This window comes from Frieseomelitta varia, unplaced genomic scaffold, assembly GCF_011392965.1.
Source record: "Frieseomelitta varia isolate USP_RPSP 00005682 unplaced genomic scaffold, Fvar_1.2 scaffold_165, whole genome shotgun sequence".
NCBI lineage: Eukaryota > Metazoa > Arthropoda > Insecta > Hymenoptera > Apidae > Frieseomelitta > Frieseomelitta varia.
In genome coordinates this window covers 315,483-338,524 of record NW_025109361.1, presented here as the reverse complement: position 1 = coordinate 338,524, position 23,042 = coordinate 315,483, and the positions used below count along the sequence as shown (strand labels likewise).

The 23,042-nt window shown below is 49.0% G+C and overlaps 1 protein-coding gene across 4 annotated transcripts in view; it reads right to left on the bottom strand.

Annotated features, from left to right (window-relative positions):
• The window catches only part of LOC122538499, a 175,760-nt gene that overhangs the window by 54,327 nt on the left and 98,391 nt on the right, over positions 1-23,042 (bottom strand). For all 4 annotated transcript variants that reach the window (XM_043672638.1, XM_043672639.1, XM_043672641.1 and 1 more), the window contains one exon: positions 166-537. In XM_043672638.1, the coding sequence (XP_043528573.1) occupies positions 166-537 (372 nt within the window). The remainder of the gene's footprint in view (positions 1-165; positions 538-23,042) is intronic.

Here is a 23,042-nt window from a genome sequence, read left to right as displayed (position 1 = left end):
TCATGAAACCTAGAAATCGATGCAGGCAGCGTCGCATGTTTCAACGTGTGTGTGAGAGCCTTTAGAATGTCCCGGAGAACAGAAGATGAGAGAGGAGAGGAGGCGACCAACGACAGAGACGACGAAACGAGCAGAAACTTGTGATTATCGAACGTCGAAGCGTACCCGCTATCGTTCTTGTAGCCCGCAGTATTCTTTTTGTAACTTTCGTTGTAACCGGCAGCCGTGGCCTTCTTGGCTGCGTTGCTAGCCTCGTGCTCGCTCTCCGTGGACCTCCTGCCGTCGTTTCTACGCCGGTAGTACTCGTTAGAAGGCACCGTCCGAGACGGACTCTGCTTAAGGCCATAGCTTTCCTGAGGATACGACGTGGTACTCTTGAAATTGGCAGTCTCGCTGCCGTGGCCGTGACTCCCGTACTTGTAGGAGCCCGGCGGACAGGAAGGTGGGCCCGGGGCCTCATCCTGGACTCGATATCCTGGCGACGACGGCTGCAATTCCGTCATCGTGTAACCAACGTCCCCGCCATCCGGGATACACCTACGCAATCCAACAAAAGTTGATTCGTTAGCTGTTGTCCCGATCGTCGACACACAGGTAGGATATATCAAAAGAATCGATTTGTCAGGCCGTCGGACGATCGTTGAACCTAGACCTTTCGTCGCGTACGTAGTGGATTTGTCAATTGAAACATCCAGGCCAGACAGTTTCCTCTTTAATATCCGAGTATTATCGCTCTCCCCTACGGTGACATTCAATGATCCACGCTGGTAATTGCACCTTCCTCTCCGAGTTTCAAATCAACCGGAATTCTTTCTATCCTCTCTCGACGAGTTTTTTTTCGGATACTCCTCGGAGTCTTCAAGTCGAGTTTATCGCATCGCAAAAGCAACGTGCGTTCACATTCCCAAGAAATTACGTCTCGAATTTACGCGAAAATCTATAAAAACCTAGCAATATTATTCCAGCGTTATCTATTAACCCAGCGTTTCTCTTTGTCGTCGTTGACGAACCTGTATGGCTTTAGAGGCGAAGTAAATCGAGCAGATGGCATCTAATTGAACGGTCGGAAGGTTAATTAAGACAGTGATCGTGGCGATGCCGGCGGTGTATATCGCGAAACGGTACCGATTGAAATTAAAATCGTTAATCAGCAACGCGTAGCCGCGGAGCCGACGCGAATCGGTTGCTGATTAGCCTCGGCTCTGCGTATATCACCATTGATCGACCACCACCGCCACGCGTAAATTACGGCCAGGCCAGCGTTGCTTTCACTCGGTGCACGCGCACCGTACATACAAACGTACATACATATGTACATACATACACAGATTCCTAGGAATCTAGATCCCCGGAGATCTATCGGATCGCGACTCGATCGAGCCGGGCCTTTTACGACCGCCGCGGCCGATACACGCTAATCAATTTGTTCGCGCGCGGAAAGTACATTGTTTAGGTGCAAACTCGACGAATCGAGCGCAACAGGCGTGTCCGTGATAAAATCCAACGAGCTTTCCAGCCTTCGCGTTCGCTTTAACCTTTCGCTCGCGATCACCGGCTCTCGGTGAACGAGACGCGATGAGTCGCGGTAGTGTGCCCCGCTTTATCGAGGCGAATCGAGCGTCGTTCTTGAATTATGTGCGCCGCGTAGTTAACTTTACGGACAGGGAAGGTGTGTCCTCGGTAGCACCTTGCTAACGAGGATGAATGGATCGCGATCGAGACACGAAATAAGGGGAGAGATCCGACGACGGCGGAGAAATTACGCGGTAGCTTTCAGATTTACGGCAATTGCGTTTTATCTTTGCTAATACGCTCGTTGAGCGTTGCTCGTAACTACCTATCGGGACGTTGATCCTGTTACGTTAGCACCACGAGAAGTGGGTCGAATATACCCCGTGTACAATATGACAAATAAGCGTTTTATCGCGAGCACGCGAACGGCGAACATTTCTCTCTCTCTCTCTCTCTCTCTCTCTCTCTCTCTCGACTGACTAAGACAAAGCGTCGACATTTCCGGACGAACTTTGGCACGCTCGATCTCGCGAAAGTCGCGCTACAAAGGACAAACAGCTATTTTGCTGTTGCTGCTGAACGCAACGTTGCTGGGCCCGAGCCTGAGACCGAATAAAGGATTGCTTTCATTTGTCGCCGATGAAAAATTGCTACCCACGCAAATGGCGCGCTACCTTCGCCGCGAGACCATTTTCGTTTGGAACGGGAACGCGTCATATTGACCGTCATCCGGCGGCGGCCAAATCTGGGTCAGCCGAATGCTCCCGAAGATCCACGGCCGACCGAACAATCGGCCATGTATCATCGGTTATCGCGACGTATCCTGCGATCGCCGCACGATACGAATAGACCGTCCGTTCCAGATTCGCTCGCGTCCGAGAACGATCGAGATCGACGACTCTAACGCCAGGAACATCCGCTACGTTTCCTCTGCCTCGTTCTCCATCGAGCGCCAACGTTTCTATGGACAGAATCCGCACGACGTCCCCAACTGGACTGAACGTACGAATGAAAACGCGAGGAGCGAACAAGGAATTCGCTCGATGCCTCTTGACCATTTATATTTATGGCTGCGCGCGCGCAGGAAACCGGTACACTCGCACGAGTCCAGCTGCCGGATCGAAAGCTCACGCGAAATTTTACAAGAGAACCAACATCCTCATTTTGATATTTTATATATATATATATATATATATATATATATATTGGTTTCTAAATGTCCACCAATCTAGAAAACGAGAAAATCAACAAAATACATAAAGTTGGATATTTTGAAAATCTCGATTCTCATCAAATAAATTGGTTCTCTTTCTTTGAAATGTCCTGACAACTGTGTTTAATTTCTTGTTTAATTCTTGTTCTGAGTTTTTTTCTACGACGAAAGACGATCTTTCTTTGTGAGAAATCATATTTCGATTATACATTGACGATTATAGTACATAATATATTTGTAAAAAATATTGAACGAAATGGAAGAAACGAAACAAAATTTTTACATTTTGACGAGCAGTATCTTTCAAGTTTCCTCAAAGTTCCACGATCTGACAAGTAGGAATCTTTTCAGTAAATCTTCTTCTAGTAATGTAGGAATCTTTTCAGTAAATCTTCTTCTAGTAATGTAAGAAATTAGATGCAGAAGCCATGGAACTGATATTTATCAATTCATCACAAATAAAAATGAGTAAGAGTAAGAGTAATACGTCTAATGTAAGTTTCGACACTTCATTCCCTTATGCTTAATAGAATTAACGTTAAAATTAAAAGTTTTATCAATACACAATCTAAATTGATTAAAAAATATATTAAATAGAATGTGCAAATAATTCGACAAATTTGTTTAAAAAAATTTGTTTATAAAACAGTGATTAAACGGACATGAAATATATCATGTTGTATATCATTGGAAAGGAATATTTTTCTCAAATATTTATGTCAAAATTTTTATTGTGACGTCGTTTATAAGTCAAAAGTTATTAAAAAATGTCGCGTAAATTTACGATCCGGCTCACTGTGCGACTGGATGGAAGGGAAGAGGACGAATCGTTTGGTTCACGATGCAACTCGAGCCGCCGTGATTTTTCCTGCTACTGGATCCCGATGCGGATGATCCTGGATCGTGAATCAATACCCACCACGGTTCGGCTGGATCCACGCGTTCTCAGCCGGTCTACGCGCATTCCGCCGGTTCGACGATTGCAAAATGCTGCGAAACGATTTTGTAACAAGCGAAAGTCGCCGCCGTTGTTAGATAGCGTACACCGCATAAAGTTAAAATTGATCGTAAAAAGTGATCGTTTTGATCGGTCAAAATGGAGCACTGACAAATGATAATAAGCTAATGACACTTAACAACCATGACGACTGAATAACAAAACGAATTCGGCAGACATTTCGCGGCCAGAAATCGTAAACAGCTGGCGCGTTTATTCTAATAAATTGGACGTAAACGAGCGCGCTCCTATCGAGTCTCCTCGAGTATGCACCAGGAACTCACGATCTTTAAAGCGTGCGTTAAATTAAATTCGTTATGGTGGGTGTGCCGGCGCCGTGGTTTCGCGTAATAAGAAACGAGCCTGAATAGTCGCGCGTGACAGAGTTACGATCCTTTGGGATTCGAAATGCCTGTCGTTCTCGCGCAAACACACTGAGAATTCCTGTATATTCAGCAACGATTCTACGATTTTCCAAGCAATCTGCCTTTTCTTTGTTCCAACCGTGGACATAGTGGTACATATATAGTAGGTCAACATAACGAACAAACGAACGTGCTACTCGCGCTCACTCATTTTTCCATCCAGGTAAATTGCGTCGTTGGAACGCAAACTTGTAGAAACGAGGCGCAATTACGATGGCTCCTTTGTACCGGCGAGTGAGTCGCGTCGCGGCTGACAACGAGATATCCGCTCCTCTGCACCGGTTTTCTCAGTAATAGTTTAATAATAGTAGCTATAATCACATCCTACCGGATTCCCGTGGCGAGCACGCAACGAGTTCCGGCCCCGGGAACGTGTAATTTGCCCTGTCGGGACCTGTCAAAACTTTAAGCAGGAGAACGCGCCGAATAGGCGAGGCTGAGAGAGTATCAGGCCAGTAGGCCGACGATTCTATTTACACATCGAGCGAGTTGTTTCTGCCTTCTCTGGAGAATAGCCGAATAGAATGGAAGGGATGTAAACATTCTCCGAATGCTGGAGAAACGACGAGAGATTTTGGAATTCTCTTGGAGTTGCGTGTCTCTCGGTCGTACACACGGCGAATACATTACGTAGGTAAATCCCCAGTGGAACGTGTAATTTTCTCAATTAGGAACGTCAAAAATGCTCGCGCACCCAACAATTCCTGATCGCGGCACACGGTTATTTCACGTGCTAATACACCGTTCTTTATACTTCTTCTACAATATTGTTGCCATCGCGGGTAATGGTCGGCGATTTTTCGAACGCTGGCTCTGCAACTTCGAGGTACCAGCAACTGTCGGAAGGTTCAGCAAGCATATCGCGATTCGTTTCTCCCACGCAGTCCTTCCTTTCTCGCATCAATGGAAAACGTAAATTCTGTTGAATTCGAAACAACCTCGCGAAAAACTGAAACCCACTCCCCCGGGGGTTAGAATGCGAGCCGAGCCTAAATTGTCAGACGATTGCGAGAGCGACGCGATGGCTCTCCAGCGTGGCTGAATGAGCTGAAGTCGCGCGTACGACGGAACGAATCTGAATGGAACGGTAACGAGACGACAACGCTCTCGAACGGGAATGGAATGTGCAACTCGCGCCGAATCGAGTAGAACGGGTCAGCGAGCTTACGTCGGTGACCAGTGACGAAAGCGCGTGGAACAAGATCGTGCGCGATGCAAACCACTTGTGAGAGAGAGAGAGAGACAGACAGACAGACAGATATAAGAGAACCGTGAAAGAGGAAGATGGACCATGATGATAGGAAATTTTGTGCGCGTGCGAAGGAAAAGGGGAAGCGGCGAGGTTCAAATTCGCACCTCCTTAAATCTCTGGCGTTGATTGCCGGTGGACGCGAGGTCGACGCGTCTCGTCGCGTCGCCTCGGGTTTCATCGCGATAAATTCGCGACGATTCATTCGCAGCGTGCACGCGTTCCTCCTCGAGGGTTGTTTCCCCTGTTTCGTGCGCCGCTCCGTCTTTCCTCGCCTTCTTTCTCGCCCGCGTCGGGTTGCAAACTCGCGAACGCGGCAACGTGGCTGTCGACGAATTTGCTGGCCAGAGGCGTAATAAGTTCGCGGAATCTGCGGCTTGCGCGGAGTATCACGTTTCCAAAGAGACCGGGAACCGTCCTGGAGGACGTCGCAGGCCTTAAGGAAACTTGTCGCGAGGCTGAAAACGCGGAACGCTGGGATTAAGTGTCTGGGCAAAGAGAGATAAGAGCGTCTTCGTTTCGAGAGCACGATACGCTCGTGGAGTTTTTGAATAAACCGATCCACGAGTGATTCATACAGAAAGCTAGGGATATATTTGAAATCGGACGTGAGCAACTTGCCTTGGGTAATTCAAAGATCAATACCACTTATCTTTTTCTTGATTCGCACGACGATTATTTCGCAGAGACGACGCACGTTCAACGCAGAGAACACGCGGAAAAGATGAGTCGCTGTTAATTTCCTCTATGACAGTCTAACTGTAGACGTAGCGGTTCGATTAGTGGCTCCTATCAGGAAGCAAACGTTATACGAATCTTTTATTTTCACGTGCGGGTACTGTTAAACCTGGTGTTTAGAGAGAACCACACTGTACACACACCCTGAGAATAGTAATCCCCGTGTAATTACTTAGCAGCGGTTAGCCATACTACGCTAGATTGCGCGCAACAAGTCGACTTTTAAACGATGCCAAATTAAATATGCTCTCGAGATTGTTTGTGCCTTTTCGTTCCCAACGAGTGGATGGATCTAGCGTACGACTCAGCTACCGGTGATTACGGTAAATTTTTCCTTATATAACCATCGGCCGTATCCTATCGAATCGCGTAAATTCTCGGTCCGATACGAACGAATTTACTTCTACGCTGTCCCGAGATTGGCCAAAGCACGACTGATTAAGAAAAAAAAAAAAAACGTTAGAATATGTAGACGCGGAAACATTGAGGAAATGCAACAAATCTCACGGAGTTTCTGGAACAAGAGTTCGATGATCGTGGGCAGAGTAAAGTCGGAAAGATTCGAGGAGAAAAGGAGAGGGAAGAAAAATGGCATCGAACGGCCGGGCTCGTGAACGTGAGTCGCGTTACATCATGTAATTAATGCGGTCGGCGCGCACGTGTAATTCATTGGAAACGATCGAGACCCGAAGCGTTCGAGAGCCGGATTAATCCACTCGCTATTTTAATCGGGCGCAGTATGGAATTAACGGCGGCACTGACGCATCTATCAACCTGCCTCCCGAGATAAAGACGTTTCGATGACGGTGAATCGTGCGATACCAACTCCGCGATTAAACGAGTGAAAGTATCTCCGCGAGTTTCGCTATTTATATGGATTACCATGTCAGTCGTGTACTAGGAATCTTGCAGGCTCGGAGAGTTTTGAAACTCGAGGCGAGAAATAAATAATCGGATAATCGCGACGATGAAAGGTGAAAAAAATTGGGACTTGGGGGGAGGGAAAAAAAAAACGGAACTTGTTAATGTCGATGGAAAGAAGATTCGAATTGAAAAGTGAAAAACGAAAGAACGTCCCTGGCGTGGTGGCGTTTCTGTGGCCGAACGTTGGAATAGCCGGCGATTTGGCTATTTTTTTCAGGAGCGGGGTATCCGCACAGATCTGGAATAATTGGTCGATAGGATTCATTCCGACGGCAAGGCTGGCGTGCAATTGGTGGCGCGCGATTCACGATGCATCGTAAAAGGAAGCAAAGGGGCCGATGGAAAAACAATGAAGGTCAGCGCGCGCGGGTCGCGTTCCTCGCGCCGACAGCAGCGCGGACCTTGGAAAAAGAAATTGACGAGGAATGCGGGAGGAGGTTAAACGACCGACCGTAGAATACCAGAGACGACTTACGAGAGGGGCTTATCGTGTCCCCTCGCGTCTATTTCTCGATCGCTCCGAGCGGTAAATTCAACGCGAGCGCTGTCCTCGAGCGAGCAAAACGACACGACGGATGGCAATTACCGCCGGCGAGATGGCGAAAAAGCCGGATCGATGGACGATAAAGGGGCTTTCGTTATGACGAACGAGCGACGTCGACTATGTACGATCGCACTGGTGAAAAATAAAAGTGAGGTTCTTGCCGTCTTGAGTTCGAGATCGTCGTTCTGTCGACCAAACGATCGATAATTAACGTCCCCGTTCAGAAAACTCCAAAGTCTAAGAAACGAAAACGGGAAATCAGTGACAGTCGTGGATCTTACAGTTAAATCGTTCGTCTTGTTCAACTCTCACGCGGAAGAAGCCATCCCTCTTCTTTTTCACATAAAAATCACCATGCTCGTGAATCCCACAGATATATATATACGTATAAAGGTCCTTCTCCATTTGAGAGTAAAACTATCGCGAGTTGCTCTCGAGAGTATTTCTCGCAAATGAATACTGCTTCTGAGAGTTATTGTCCGAGAGCATCGCTCGACTGTTTGAGAGAAAAAAATAAAGAGAGAAAGAAATGGAGAATAATAACTCTCGCAAGACACTCTCAAATGGAGAAGGTGCTCTGATCAACGTCGTTAATTCCGTTCGAATCGTAGACGTCGCGGAGGCCGCGCTGTTATCGCGAATATCAACGGTCGGTTGAACGCGAGTTCAAATAGGAACGAAGATAGGGGACGCCTCTTAAAAGCCCTATTAATTCAGGCAACGACGCTCGTCATGGAGCGTTGCTTGGAGACGCGAATTATAAATATTCAGGCTGCAACGGCTGGCAAACAGAAGATAGAGGACCGGGAGGAAGCGTTTCACGGGAATCCGTGGGCCGCGGAATGGAAATCTGGCCGCGATTCGACTTTTTTCTCCTCCTTCTCTCTTACTGCCCTGCAGAATTATGATCCAGCCCCCGAGGCAGGAGAGCGTTGGCGGCAGGACCGTGCTACAAATCTGCGTAGGCCCCTCGAATCCAGGTTCGTTGCTTTCAACGTCCAACGGTAGCCACCGTCTCGAAGAAAATACAGGCCGCGGCGCGCCGGTGTGTTCTGTTGATATCCTCCGACGAAGAATTATAATTTCGTTTATCGATAGAACAGTGAATTTTTCATTTCTCTCGCCGTCGTTATAGGATGGACAATGTAGGTCAATGGGAAGATATAACTCTTGGTGTTGATTAAATTATGCAGTATACAGTAGTCTCCATGTGTGTTATCTCGAATTTCAAAGGAGCTGAAATCTTCGAATTGCTAATCTTCCGAATACGTTTCCAAATAATATTGTGGATTTATATAAATTGTTTTGGCAGAGAAATTTGCTCGCGACAGTTGAATAGTCAAGCACGGTCAAACGGTTGTTCACGATATACTGTCCCCTCGTAAAATTCTGTAACACCCGTCGCGTTGATTAACATCGAATCGTTCATCACGGATTTCTAACCAGGCATTTCCACTCGGATGGCGAGAGCGAGCCGACACTCTCTCGTAAGACAAGTAAGTAGGCACGATTCAGGGGTGAAGTTACGAGGAAAGCGTATCCACGATTAATCCAGGATGCCTCAACGACCGTGTTCAAGTGTGACTGTGTAACCGTTCGAGGCGAGTGCCACCGAGTTCTCGTTTATAGCTAGGTAACAGGATAACGTTTCAAAGTTCATTTGTCAAAGCATCTCGACTCCGTTAGCGAGCACGATAACACGCGTATTAATGACAATCAACTAACAAAGACGTGCGCGCGTTGCACGAAGCTTACCGACTGATTTTTCAGAGAGTTCGAGACCGCGTGAGAAGGATAACACGCGCTCACTCGCAGAGAGCGATTTCAATCACGCGAGAATAAAAATAGATTTTTCAACGCTCGGAACATGCATATTTGCACGTGAAACTAGACTTGTCCACGTTGTCCGTGAGCAAAAACACATGGAGACCTTTACGCGCTTGCCACAGACCGCCCGAACGTTGATCGACAAGTTATGTCGATTTTTATCGCACCAATACCCACGAACGTCGATCGTTGAACATTCGTTTGACGTAACGCGACGTGTTTACTTTCCTCGTGTTTTTCGTCTTTCGGTTTCGCGATCATTTCATAAAATTGAATCAGACTTGAATTGTCTGCAATTCGTTTCAAACATTCGTGATTTTCGAATGTTGAAATTTTTGCATCGTTTGCAAAAGTGTTGTGCCTCCGGGGAAAAATCGAGCGTCTTCGGGAAACGCTTTAAATTTCCAAAATTTATAGGAAGCCAATTTTAGCTAAACGGCACGGGGCTGCTAAAGAAAGTGTTACGCCCGGTCGGGAATTATCATTCGCGCGGCGCGTAAATACTCTTTTATCCCCGGGCGGAATAGCAGGATGCCGACGGTCCGAAACTTATTGCCCTTATTAACGCGATCATTCGCGAGTCGACTTAAGGACGAACGATCGCGGAAGAAGACGGGAGGATGGCGAGAACCGGGATACGACGAGAGAAGGGATACAACGCATTGAAATACGACGAAACCGTGCGCGGCTGGTCGAACAGTGCCCGAAGGAACGGATCGTAATTTTCTTCGCTTTGGTTCCTCGCTGGCTCGATCGAGGGGCTCGTGTTCCCTTTCGAAAGTCCGTGCCATAACTCGGCCTCGGTGCTTCGTTCCCCCGGTTATACGTATGAAACATTAAGCCGGTATTACATCCGCTGATTAACGCGTACTTTCACGCGACCACCGCGTCCAGGATCAACGATAACACACGATATTCTACTTGTTAGTCCCGAATCGCTTCGCGCGATGATTCATTGAACGAAATGTTATTATTTAATTATCAAAATTCTACGTTCTAGTACATTCTACATCTATTACAATTTAATTATCAAAAACTTACATACAGGGTATCCCGAATTTCAGTCTTAAAACTTCGGGAACATATAGAGGACTGATAAACCAAGTGTTTTAGAGAGTTGCTCGTTTCTGCTTCACTTTGGAGAAAGTCGTGAAAGAAGAAATGAAAAGGTTTTTTATTTACACTTATCGTCTATTTTATCATCCACATTATGATCTTATCATCTAATCATCTATATATTTAATCATTTATTTAATGAACGTACTGTTCAAAAGGTCATTTGTCAAGGAACGCAAGTATTTCATCGAGCGTTGACCACTCTGACGGTAGCTAGACATTGTTCTGGCGATGATTGATCTCTCAGTTACTCTCTCAAGTTAAATGAAACTGAATAAATTTATTCGACAAGTCAGGAAATTCTTTTTTGCAATTTTCTTCAAAATGAAGCGAAAACGAGCAAATCTGCGAGGAACTTTATCGATCCTCTCTACGCTTCCGAATTTTCGACACATTTATATTCGAGACACTCTGCGCGATTATATTAGCTTCTCCCTCCAATCCAATTGTACGTACATGTTGCAATTTAGTTTCAATGTACATGTATATCGTGCCAGAATCCGATCGTCCGATCGTTTTCCCAAAAATCTATAACAATTACTCCATTTCTTGCGAAGAAACGTTCTCAGTCTTTATATTCGCTGTTGCAATCGCGAATTTCGCGCCTCGTCGTAAACATGGAATCCAACGTTAGGAAGCTGTCGAGTACTCGGATTTCGGAAACGATCGCATCGGGATACTGCGAACATCAGCCTCCAAGTCGTGTCCGTCGCACCGTGAAATGCGATCGACGTTGATCGCGATTCGATTCCACGCCGCGCCGGATTCGTCCTCGATCCTCGATCAGAGCTCGCTCGACAGTGGTTCGCCGTGGAGATCTTTCAGATAGTACGGAAGGAACGACGGAAGGAAGAGGTCGAACGAGAAAGAAAGAAAGAAAGAAAGAAAGAAAGAAAGAAAGAAAGAAAGAAGAAAAAAACGAGCCGTCGCAATTTGTTATTTACCATTCCGTACGTTCGGTAGCAATTATTCCGCGGCGATGCGACTCGATAGCACGCGGCGGCGCGCAGTTTTACGGCGCGTCGAATCGCGCGTCCATTTGTTGTCGCGGAGATTATCTATCTGCATATTTCTTCGGCCCGCGAGATCCGGCTGATACCTCGAACGATCGTCCGGATCATACATCCTCCGGCGAGCGGCAAAAATCGAACGTGCACGCTCCCCCTCGATCGATCGATCGCGTGATAGGCCATTGTGTTTCTCTAATTCGCTCCTCCGGTCGACCGCGGCCGGTTAATCTCGTTGGGATGCGGAGGTGCACGATCCCGACCTTGCGCCTGGATCGATTTGCGATTGGTAAATACCTTCCTAAATTTCCGCGACTTTAATCCTTTGACTGTCGTGAACAGCGCCTGATACGAAATACGCTCGCACATTGTACTGTACAATTAGCGTAAAACAATAAACAAGAAACTGATTTGACTAATTTAGAATCCTTTATTATATAAATTAATATGATACTATCCAATAATACTAAATAAATACTAATAAATAATATTTTCTTTAACGTTATTTTGACAACAAATTTTATAGCGTCTTCTTATCAAATTTAGTCGATCTTAACAGGCAGTCGAGAAAAATGATCGTCACACCGCATATAAAGTATACGCGCTATACATGTTATTAAGATGTCGCTACGTGACTTTGTAACAAATTTTTAAAAAATTCTCCGCTTTACAATGAAAATTCCAAATGACTTGAACGGAAAGTTCGCATAAGCGACACGTGCAAAAAAGAGCAGTGAGCAAAGATTCAATTCATTTCCCACAACAACTGGGTGGTCCTTCGAGAGGTATAGAAACACGTCAAAGATACACAATCGATACGACTCATCGTGGGCGAACCTTAACAATCTTTTATTCGAAAAGAGAGAAAATTCATCGTAGGGAAACATTCCATGAAATTATTGCTATGTAACGTATGTGCATACGTTGTGCATCCTGGATTCGAGAGATTCACGATCGCGCGATTTCCTCGAAGGGACGCGTGTATCCGGAAGAGGCCAGCGCGAAAGGATCGTCGAGGGCCCTATCGAATAAATTCGTCCGGCGGAATAGGTCGCGGTTGGAAACGAGGAAAGGCTCTCAGGCCTCGGAGGGATCGAGGGTTCGTTCCTCCCACGGGTCGCATCGCAGTCCTTATCTGCCCGGCGTACGCGCCGATGCGTCGAAAAGAATCCGGCCAGCAGGCTCTTCGGTACGCGCGTTGCAAATGCGTACTAGCGGCGTGCACGATTTCCTGGAGTTAACGGCTTCGAAGCCTCCCTTCCCTCCCATCCTGCTCTCTTGTAAATCCTGTTGATAAATGCGGAAAGAAAACGCGCCGGCACTATCGAGCCGATGACGATATCCGGTGCGATGTCTGTGCGCGCAGTTTACTCTCGAATAAATTCGCTGGAACGCAATGGCGTTTCGAACTTTATTGATCGGCTTTATTGGCGTGGGCAAGGCGCTAATTAACGGATAGACAAATCGATCCGGCGTACGAAGGGCGTAATTGGCGTGGACCGCGTTGTGCAGCTGCTCGATGCTTCGATCGGTACACGTCGATGGATCGTGCACGTGGAAGCAGCGTCGCGTTGCGCCGTCGGCGACGAAGGGGAACTGATTAATTAACGGAGAAAGAGGCGGCGTCGGGGGTGGTGGTGCTGGGAAGGGGCAAGAAGCGCTGCGGGCGGCTCGACCTTGTCGGTATTCGTCCCTAGGAACTCGCGCGTACAATCGTGCAATAACGCGGCTGTGTTCAGGCTTCGGAATGAACGGCAAAACGGCATCGGATGAGTTTTCTCTCGGCCGAGAGGAAGACGAACGGTCGACGAACGAGACGAGAGCGCGTTGCATTAAGATTCCGCGGGATGTTATTAATCGTTTAAACAAACACGGGACTGGCTCGAGAAGGCAACTTAATCGAGTTTATCAGCGTGAGACTTCCGTACACGGATACCACGGCGGACAACGAAGCGGAATACGAGCGGAGAGAACGAGCGAGCAGGAGCCGCAGGCAGGGAAGAGGAGGACGCGATATTACGCAGCGATGCGTGTCTGCGGTAATGTTGCTATTACCGCGTGTCCGACGTTCCGTAGCGATTTTAAATTACGCTCCGCGGATCCGGAGAAATGAATTCGAACGAGAACGCGGACACGGGGGCGAGTTTTATTAATTGGCGAGGAATGGCGGAGTTCGCCTTGTGGCGTGGCCTAGCTTCCTCATCGACAAAGAAAGAGAGAGAGAGAGAGAGAGAGAGAGAGAGAGAGAGAGAGAGAGAGAGAGAGAGAGTTATCGGGGATGACACATCGATCGAACGGAATCGATCCTGCTGCGTAACCACGGAGCCGCGAGTTATCGAGCTACTTGCGTGCTTCATCGCGTCAATGCCGAGGAAAAGCCCGTGCTGCCTCCTGCAGCGGCCACGTTTCTATACGCGAGAGCAATCAAAGGACGCCGATTCGCTCGTTCGTTCGTTCGTTCGTTCGAGCTGCCGAGACCTAGCTGCCGAGCAGGATTTCTTGCCTCGGTTACTCGTTTTACCAGGGCATCGGTGAGTTACGGACCGGCGACTCGTATGAAACGAATGACGCGATCACGATTCCCAGCCATGAACGCTCTCGTTCGTCTGATTCAGCGAATTAAGCAAGCGATTCGATGTAGGTAGACCTTGATGATCCGTGGAGCCCCGATTCTGATGCAATCTATCTGCGAACGCTTCGAAACGAGCGTCTATCCAGCTATGTATCTTGAAGAACGAACATAATTATAGTCGATCCGCTTGATACGTACTTGGACCTTGTTGTCAAACGGAAAAATTCTGGTCGCGGAACAACAACAAGTCTGGAGAGCTGGAAAGATTGGAATTCAAACCAACAAACCTACTAAATATACGCGATTTAACGATTGAAACATCTTGCGAACTGGCCAGCGAACTGTTCTGAAAGAAGCAACGAACGAAAAAGATCCCCTTGTAAACCAGCGGCAAGTCGGTGTCTTCCACGTGTTGAAATCACCGACGCACCGCCTCGCCCGGCGTTGAAATCTCCAGAGACACGAACGCGGCCGGCGAGATATTTCAGCTTGGACCGTGCTTCGCCGGACCGCGCGCTCACGAAGTACGCAGTAATGAGCGGTCCGCGGCGGTTATTCGCAGGAAAGCTATTCGACTGCAAAGTTAGTGCGCTGGCACGGAGAGAGGGCCGACCGAACGTGAGGATGCAACGTTGAGTCTCCGGAGGGCCAGCGGAGGCCCCGAGGACCGAACCCACGGGCTAACGTGGAAGGAAGGGATCTTGCAGGACCGGAGAGAGAACCGGTCCTTCCTTTCTACCGACGACTCCTCTTGCTCCTTTCCCCTCCCATTGGCGTAGGACAGCGAGCGTGGGTGCTAACCGAAGCTGCGCGCTTTTTGCCGCGATCGCTACTCGTTAGCTGCTGATTAGTATGGACGACGAGGCGAGGAAAATTTTACGAGGAACGTAAGCGCGCGTCTGCTTCTTTCGACCTTCCATGGGTGGATGAATCGAACGCAATTACGATTTCTTCGCGCGATCGCTCCATCCCTGTGCAATTCCCTTTCTCTTTTGCTAGTTCTTTCGAGCAGGGCTCGCGAAGAGATTGAGAGATCGTCCGATAATAAATGATCGAGTTCGAGGTTCGTTTGGTTAACAAGTTAAGATGAATCGAACGTGCACGAACGCCAAGGCTGAAACCTGGAATCGTGGCAGCGAGTACTTTTTCGACGATGACCTCCCTTCGTACTCCTCCTCCGTGTCCCGGTCATTAACCCCGGAGCCCTTTCGCATGATACGAGCACGTACACCCACAAAAAGCCCGGAGAGCGAGCGTGTGTCATTACGTAAGCGTATGATGAATGCATAAGTAACTGTAATGCGGCCCTCCCGCTTCGTACGCCACCGATACTATCGAGCCTCGATAAATGGACGCGTACGTCCGAGTAGACGCGACGGAATAAAAAAAGAACCTGACGTCGCGGGCACCATCGTATTCGATTACATAACTTACTGACATTGGCTCCCATAAAAGACAACGACCGCCGACTCACGTCGACTGAAAAGCAAGATTTCTCGTAAATTCGAACGCGATGTCGCGTCGCGAATCGTCGGGCAAGATCGCGAGATCGCGCTTCGTTCGTTTCGTTCGAAGCGACGCATTACGGTAATTGAAGACACCTACGCGCGACCGACAGAGAAGATCGGTGCTTCCGAAGCAGACGTACATCCGTGTACCGAGTGCCGTTAGACCACCACCCTCTTGTCAACGGCTGTCAAGAGAAGCAGGGCTGCCCTCGCTTCGCACGCAGCTGCTTAGTACTGCGCCACTGACAACCGACCTGTACACGTTGCAACAACCTCCAATACGTACACCCACCTGCAGCGCAAAACGACAGAGATGTGAATCACGCGTTGCTCGCATATAATTCACACGAAGTGGGGGCCAGATACTGTTAACCGCTGTCACTCGCTGACGGCTGAGACACTGCCAACCTCCCTCCTCCGTGTTTCCTCTTTCTTCGCCCCTTTTTACCACGATCGCCTAGATCTCGGATCGTCGCTATCCACGACGCGTCTAGGTCAACGAAGAGTAATCTCCGCTGATCGATCGGTGTTTGCATCTTTTGCAGGCTGCCTGTCGGTGCTCTTTTTTCCCCTCGCGAGGGAATCCATTGCCGTCTCACCAACTGCGTTTAGCCGGCAGCGTCGCAGAGCACACGCTAAATCGGGAACCCACGCGTCGCCTTAGGTAGGTTTCAGCTTTTCGAAAGAGCGTACAAAGAGAGAGAGAGAGAGAGAGAGAGAGTAAGGCAGATGGTCCACTTGACGCGTGTTTTGATAAACGGGAGGAACGTTGGATCCGGCAGCGCGCGTCGTCGAGTTTGTCAGCTCTCGAGATGCAAAAGCTCTTTTAACAACAGGCGTATGTAAATACGTCGTCTATTCACAGTTTTGGGTCGCGTTCAACGTTTGTCCCACTTGGTAGCTCTAACCCTGTTCCCGTAGTACAATCGAACTGCTCGCGACCGGTACTTACCGCCTTACCCATCTCTCCCGGCTACCTACTATTTACAGTAAGAGAGATAAACAGCGGCTCCTTTCGCGCCTGTTTACGGTACTCGCGGGATAGATTAAAATCAGCGAAAGAAATACGCGTCTCGAGTAGGCCACGAGGAACGTGGCCGTTCCCTCTCGCCTCGGTGCGCGCAACATCACGCATGCACGAAGATCATGTTTCGTATCGAGAAGATTCTGATACGAAAGAGAAGAGGAAAAGGAGGAGAAGGAGAAGGAGGAGGGATCGGTGTCACCGAAAATCAAGCGGAGCCCACCCGGTCGATGGTCCAGCGGTAGAAACGAGCGATGCTCGACGACAACGTGGCCAGGAACACAGTAAATATCGGCGACAAATTAACGCGCGTCGAGGGAGAAGGCTCGACCCGCTCGGCGGGCAGTCGTCGGATAAACGTGCAATTACTAATTACAGATAGCCGGTGATCCGAGTAACGGGAACGGGGAGACGAGGCGCTGCCTACCGTGGTGCGCGCAGGGTAATTTAATTAACGGCAATTACATCGCCCAGCGCGCTGATTTATGCGTCCCGATGGGATCGCGTCGTCCGTAACGCGACACGGATCCTTCCTTCTTCTTCGCGCGCGACGACGCCCGCGTACACCACCAACACTTTCACCGTATCCGTAACGCACCATTATGCCACGCTTTAAATCTCCGCGAGGCCACAGGCAACGGCAACGGCAACGACAACGGCAACGGCCACGTTAATTGGCGTTATCCGCGCGAAACGCGTCACGAAAAAGGCCCCGATCTGCAAAAACTCGATACCCCACGACGTAAGCTCGTCGATCGACCCGCCTTCGTCCCTCACGAACCGCAGATAAACGAGAAGCCCGTGTATCCACGACCGCTTCCCTCCATCGTGCCACCACTCGACCACGACCAGCCACCAACAGCCACCCGATACGCACCCTACGCTGCCAATCAATGTGTCAACGCTATCTGGAGTATGTTTCCAGGCAGTTCTCTCTCTCTCTCTCTCTTTCTCTCTTTCTCTCTCTTCGTTTCACCAATCCAGTCAGTTAGGATACCAGTCATCAAGAAGGTTGAAAGCGCGTATCGCCGTCCGAGGCCGCCGGTGTTTCCGACGTTAATTGAATAATTTGCATCCCACCTGTCGGTGACGCGACGCGACGCGACGTGCCGTGTGACAGGACGAGGTCACGAATGGGCTGGGTTCCAACGCCGCTAATCTCGCGCGCGCCTCACCGGTCATCAGCGATTTCTGAAGCGTCGAGCGTTATCCTTGACCGGGCGGACTCGAACGTTACTTGCAGAAATCAGGAACGAGTCTGCGCGGCGACGAAATTACATATTTTTCAGCGATCAGCGAAAACACCTTATTACAGTAAACGAGAACCGGACGAATCACGCGAGACGCACGAATGTCGAATAAAACGAAGAGAAAGACCGATTCTTGGCTGGCTGTCGTTAGTCCTCCACGGTCAGAATTACCACAGAGTTTCAAACGATCGTTTTAGATTGCGTGTCGTTCGCGGATCGGTGCTCGTTTGTCGCCAACCAGCGGCGGATGTGACCACTTCGCCATTGTCAATTAAATCCGCGCGTCGCGGCGCAATTGTTTCTCGGCTAGCGGGTTACACGAGTTTCGCCGCGAGCCCACTTGTTGCTCGGGAATTTCACCTAGGCAGAAATGCACCCCGCGAGTATCGAGAGAAAGAGAGAGAGAGACCGGTTATTGCTCGGCATTCCTGACCGTCGGCCAGATGTCATCGGCCAAGGCAACCTCCGCGGAAAAAGGCAAACCGGAGGACATCGACTTTAATGCGACGGTATCGGTTTCAGTCGCCGAATGCCATGGCAAAGAGAGCCACCTGCCTCTCGCTGTCAGTTTTCATCGACGCACGCGGGATCGTCCCTCAACGGCGATCCATTCAGTGGCCAAGAATGGAAAAAAAGACTCCGTCGACAGGGACGGCGAAAGAACACACGCTCTCCGTGATTTGGAATTAACCGCAGCTGAAATGGTACGTCTCACGACTGATTCGTGAAAAGGGAATCCCGTTTCGAAACAAAGCAGCGATGACGAAGCTTCTCTTTGTCGATGACGCGTAGACAGACGCGCGCAAAGTGTCGTCAGATTCTTTGACGAAGATGCGCCAATTTCTTTAAGCCGTTTAGGGGCTATTTATCACTTTCGAGATTAAAAAATCTATACACGCTTTGGAGGATCGACGTGCAAATTCCAAATGAAAGAAACGAAGTCCGTGTCGAAGTTTGTAGTTCATGGTTATTGCTAACGGCTCAATACGTTAAATATTTTTTAGATTCGATCGTGGACAGTTTATGTCTCCTTTGTCCACGTTGCTAGAAATCCTAACCGCTCATTGTATCTCACCCATGCGTTTGTTAAAATCGGTCGCTGGGGCTTTTCTTGATTAACTTTCGAATAGTTGGAAATGATTGGCCAACTCACGTAAAATAGACTCTCGCAGACAGAGAGATTTCGATTCTCTATTCGATTGACTCTGCAGATTAACCAGTAAACGACTGTGGCGATGCGTGCATTTTTAAAACGAGCTCAACAGCGGCGACGTCGATCACGAAAGGAGAAAGAAGGAAATAAAGCAGCGATCTGCACAAACTAAATTTAATCACGTACATAAACCGTACATAAATTAAAATAAATAGTAGTTTCTTGGTAAATAGTGGTTTCTTGTCAATTCTCGTAATATATTCATTAAAAGGAGTAAACCTCCACACAACTCTATACTATTTTGTAATTAATTCGGGAGGCAATTCTGTAGACTATGCTTTCCTTTCTACGATTATTCTCGATTATACTCTCTAATTACAAGTGAATCTGAGCGACTGCGAGCAATCCACTAGCTGCAAGTAAAAGAAAGAAAGAGTTCTCAGACGGTTGCACAGCAAATAAATTATTATCAAGACACCACAGTCTTTCAAGCATTCGCTATTCCGATGTTCGAACAACTTTACGCCAAATTTCACGTGGGGAGGAATTCGTTGGGCTGATGATTATTTTGGCAGTCCGCAACCCGTTAAACGATAGGTCAAGTGGGTTAGGGGGTTATGAGCGGCGGTTATTTCAAAAAGTGGCCGTGTCACGTCGCAAGGCCAAGAATGCAATCGGCAGCGTACGTCTCTTTCTCGATTCGTTTCCAGGCGTTTCGGCCCTTGTACGGTGGACGGCCGAGCAAGAAGTGGTCGTTCTCGGAGCGAGGCACGGCCGCTCGAGCCGTATGAGGCAGCGACACCTCTTTCGTCGGCTTCGTGCCTCGACACGTGCTGCTCCAGAAATCAAATGCATCGGGGGAGGGGGACGGAGAGGGGGAAAAAGCGTGCATCGCGTCCCAAAGTAAAAAAAAAAACGCTGAACCGGCAGGCGCAACTTCGCTCGTCCACTCGCGACTACCTTGAAAACACAGGCCAGGGGCGCTTTTTCGTGCCGCTGCTTCTCTCGTAACGCTCGATCCGCGGACAATTCGTAAAAAAAGCCGCGCGACAGGTCGACTCGTAAAAAAGTAATTGCAACGTATCGCGGCTTCCATCGAAATTCCGCGCTGTCACTTCGATCTCTAGCGATCTACCACGCGGCTACCGACCGACCGGATTTCGGTGATCGGCCGAGCATCGTTATCCGCTACCTGTCTGTCTACTTAGCTCCGCTGGATCGTGTATCTGCGACGCGTGGAACAGCGTCCGGACAGAATTGATTCACGACGAATAGAAGTTTCGCGCTTCTTGTCGCGGACGGGAGACGAACGATGGGGTACGATCGATACGCGTTCGAACGAACGTTGATTGTGACGTTTGTCGCGAGGGATATCGCTCTGCAAAAACATTAGAACGTGCGTAGTAACGTTTCGAGTTCTCGGATCAGAGTTTGTTCAAGAATAGTATCAAGAACCGAAGATACGTTTCGCTTCATAATACGCTTAGCGTAATTAATCTTAACGCGTATCGAATCGACCCGTTAAGTAGCACCGCTAGGCTACTCCTGTGAATTCGGGGCGGCGAAGCAACCGACTGTTCGACGAGTTGAAAAAAACGATCTCCGGGTGATCGGCGAAGGGCGCGATTAATGGGCAATAATAAAAGCGGCGCTATCGAGCGGCGGAGCAGCGCGAGCGGCTCCATTAAAACGGCCGCGAACAGTCCGTTGCCGTAATTTCACGTCGTTTCCTGCAGCTATCGCCGGATCTCCGCGGCGCTACTTCAAGGACCCCGAGCCGCGTAAAGCTGGCTGGCTGGCTGTGCTCCTTTACGTCGCTCCGCGCCATACGCTAATAACTCACGCTCTCAACTATCAGATAGGTGTATAACAGAAGCGCTCCCTCGTTCTATCTTTCGCTCCGAAGCTCCGAGACTCGAGCCGCGTCGTCGGCATCGTCGTCGCTCCCGAGCCGACGATTCGTGGTTCGCACGCCACGAATAAACCGCGATTTATCGCCGCCCGAGAACCCGCAGGACTCTTTTCTTCGTGGCGGGACGCCGATCCAAAGGGAGAGCAAACAAGGGATACCTCTGCCGGCCGGATAAATACCTGGCGACTTTATCACTCACGCGCATAGCCGCCTGCACGCCCGTGTGCGTAAAACGGTGCATTGTAAAACGCGCACCCGGTGAAGGATAACGATAATTTCGAACAGCGACAAAATTTTGCACGCCTGAAGAAAGTCGATCGATTCCTATACACCGCCATAATGGATACGAAATTGTTTCGTGCAATACTAGATCAACGTAACGTCTTGCTTTCCTATTATTTTCTAATGGTCGATTGATCGATCGTACTATGGATCTGATTAATTTTAAAACGTAAATGCTAAAATCAAATGTTAAATGTGCCGTGCGAGTACCATTGTAGTTGGCGCGTGTCAATTGGTAGTAGCGTGTTCCTCAATTAACAAAAAGTTCAGGATCGCTGAACTTTTGCCGCAATTTACATTCCCCTGCGAATAATACGAAGTCCGTGAAGATATACGAAACAGCGTCAAATGCTAGACTCTGGTTGTACAGACGGAGAGAACGGAGAGAAAGAAGGGATTAATCAGTGAGGAAAATGGTTATCTCGGGGAAGCACTAGACGTCTCTGCTTCCCGTACGCCAGGCTCTTTCATTCGCTCCAATTTGTCTCGCTTAGTTCCCGCGCAGCGCGCAGTCACGCTACTAATGATGTTATGAGCGTTCTGTCATTGCGCGGATTTCCGGCGATCGGTTCGATACGCGTTCGACGAGCGGGTTTTAGGCTGACTATCCGCGCGCATGCCAGCAACGAGTTTTTCTCATCGAGCTCGTACGCCGAGGAGAGCCAAAGACTCGTCCTCCCATCGACCACGAAAGAAACTGCCTTTGCTCGTCGTTTAATTTCGATGACAACGAGGACGACGAGAAAACGAAGAGAGAGAGGGGGGGGAGGGGGAGGGACAACGGAGAAACGGACACGGAGAGCCGAGGAAGACTCGGTATCGATCGCAATTACCGGCGCGCAGCCGAGAGCCAACAGCCACCACGGACAAAACGAGCCGCAGTCGGTTCGCGGCGAGAACGCGGAACAGTCGTGAACAGATGTCGTTCCGTGGAATGCCAGCCGCCGATCCTACGGGCTACCGTCTTCGTTCTTCCTCGTTTCTTCCTGTTCTGGAGCCGACGACGCCAGCAGAGACGCGCGACGTTCTCGGAACGAGCTCGTCTGATATCTTGTCGACGGATGCCCATATTTTTCCCTCCGATCGAACGGTCGCCGGCTCTTTTCTCTTCTTTTTTTCTTTTTCTTTTCCCAAGTTCCCTGAACCCGTGCCAGTCAAAAGCGGCCAGGCAAAAGGGTTGAAGGCTTCCCGTCCGTTTCTGCTTATGGTCGTACTTTTAAAATTCCTCAGACTTCCAAGTATCGCAAATCGAATAAATTACGGGACCTCGGTTCAGTTTTCTTAGAGAATTCTTCAGAAAATAATATTTCGAGTAAAAGACCCGTAGGACATTCTACTCTCTTCTTGAAGCGTTTCAAGTATCCTCTTACCTCACGAAACCGGGGCCAAATCCACGAAAATTCTTCAACCTTCGGGGCGACTAAACACGCAACAAAGTAAGCCTGTAGAGAGTACAGTATCCACCGAGCATCCGGTCTTCCAGCGCCGCTATTGAGAACGTCGAGCGTGACAGCGTCCAGCGATCTCCTCGACACGGTCAATATTTTCGAGCCAATTAATTTCCATAAAAACGTGCGAACGGTGGCGAGCGGAGAGGCAAGGCGGCGGCGACCAACATCCCGATAAACTCGCCAGCCAATTACACCAAATTTATTCGCCACGACGTCGATTAGCCACACCGTGGCGAGGCTCTCCGGCTCTCTTCGATTATTCCCTCTCCCGTGTTTCCGTGCACATCGTAATTCCTGACGGAGGCCTCGGCGCGGTGATACATCAGCGATGGTAATGG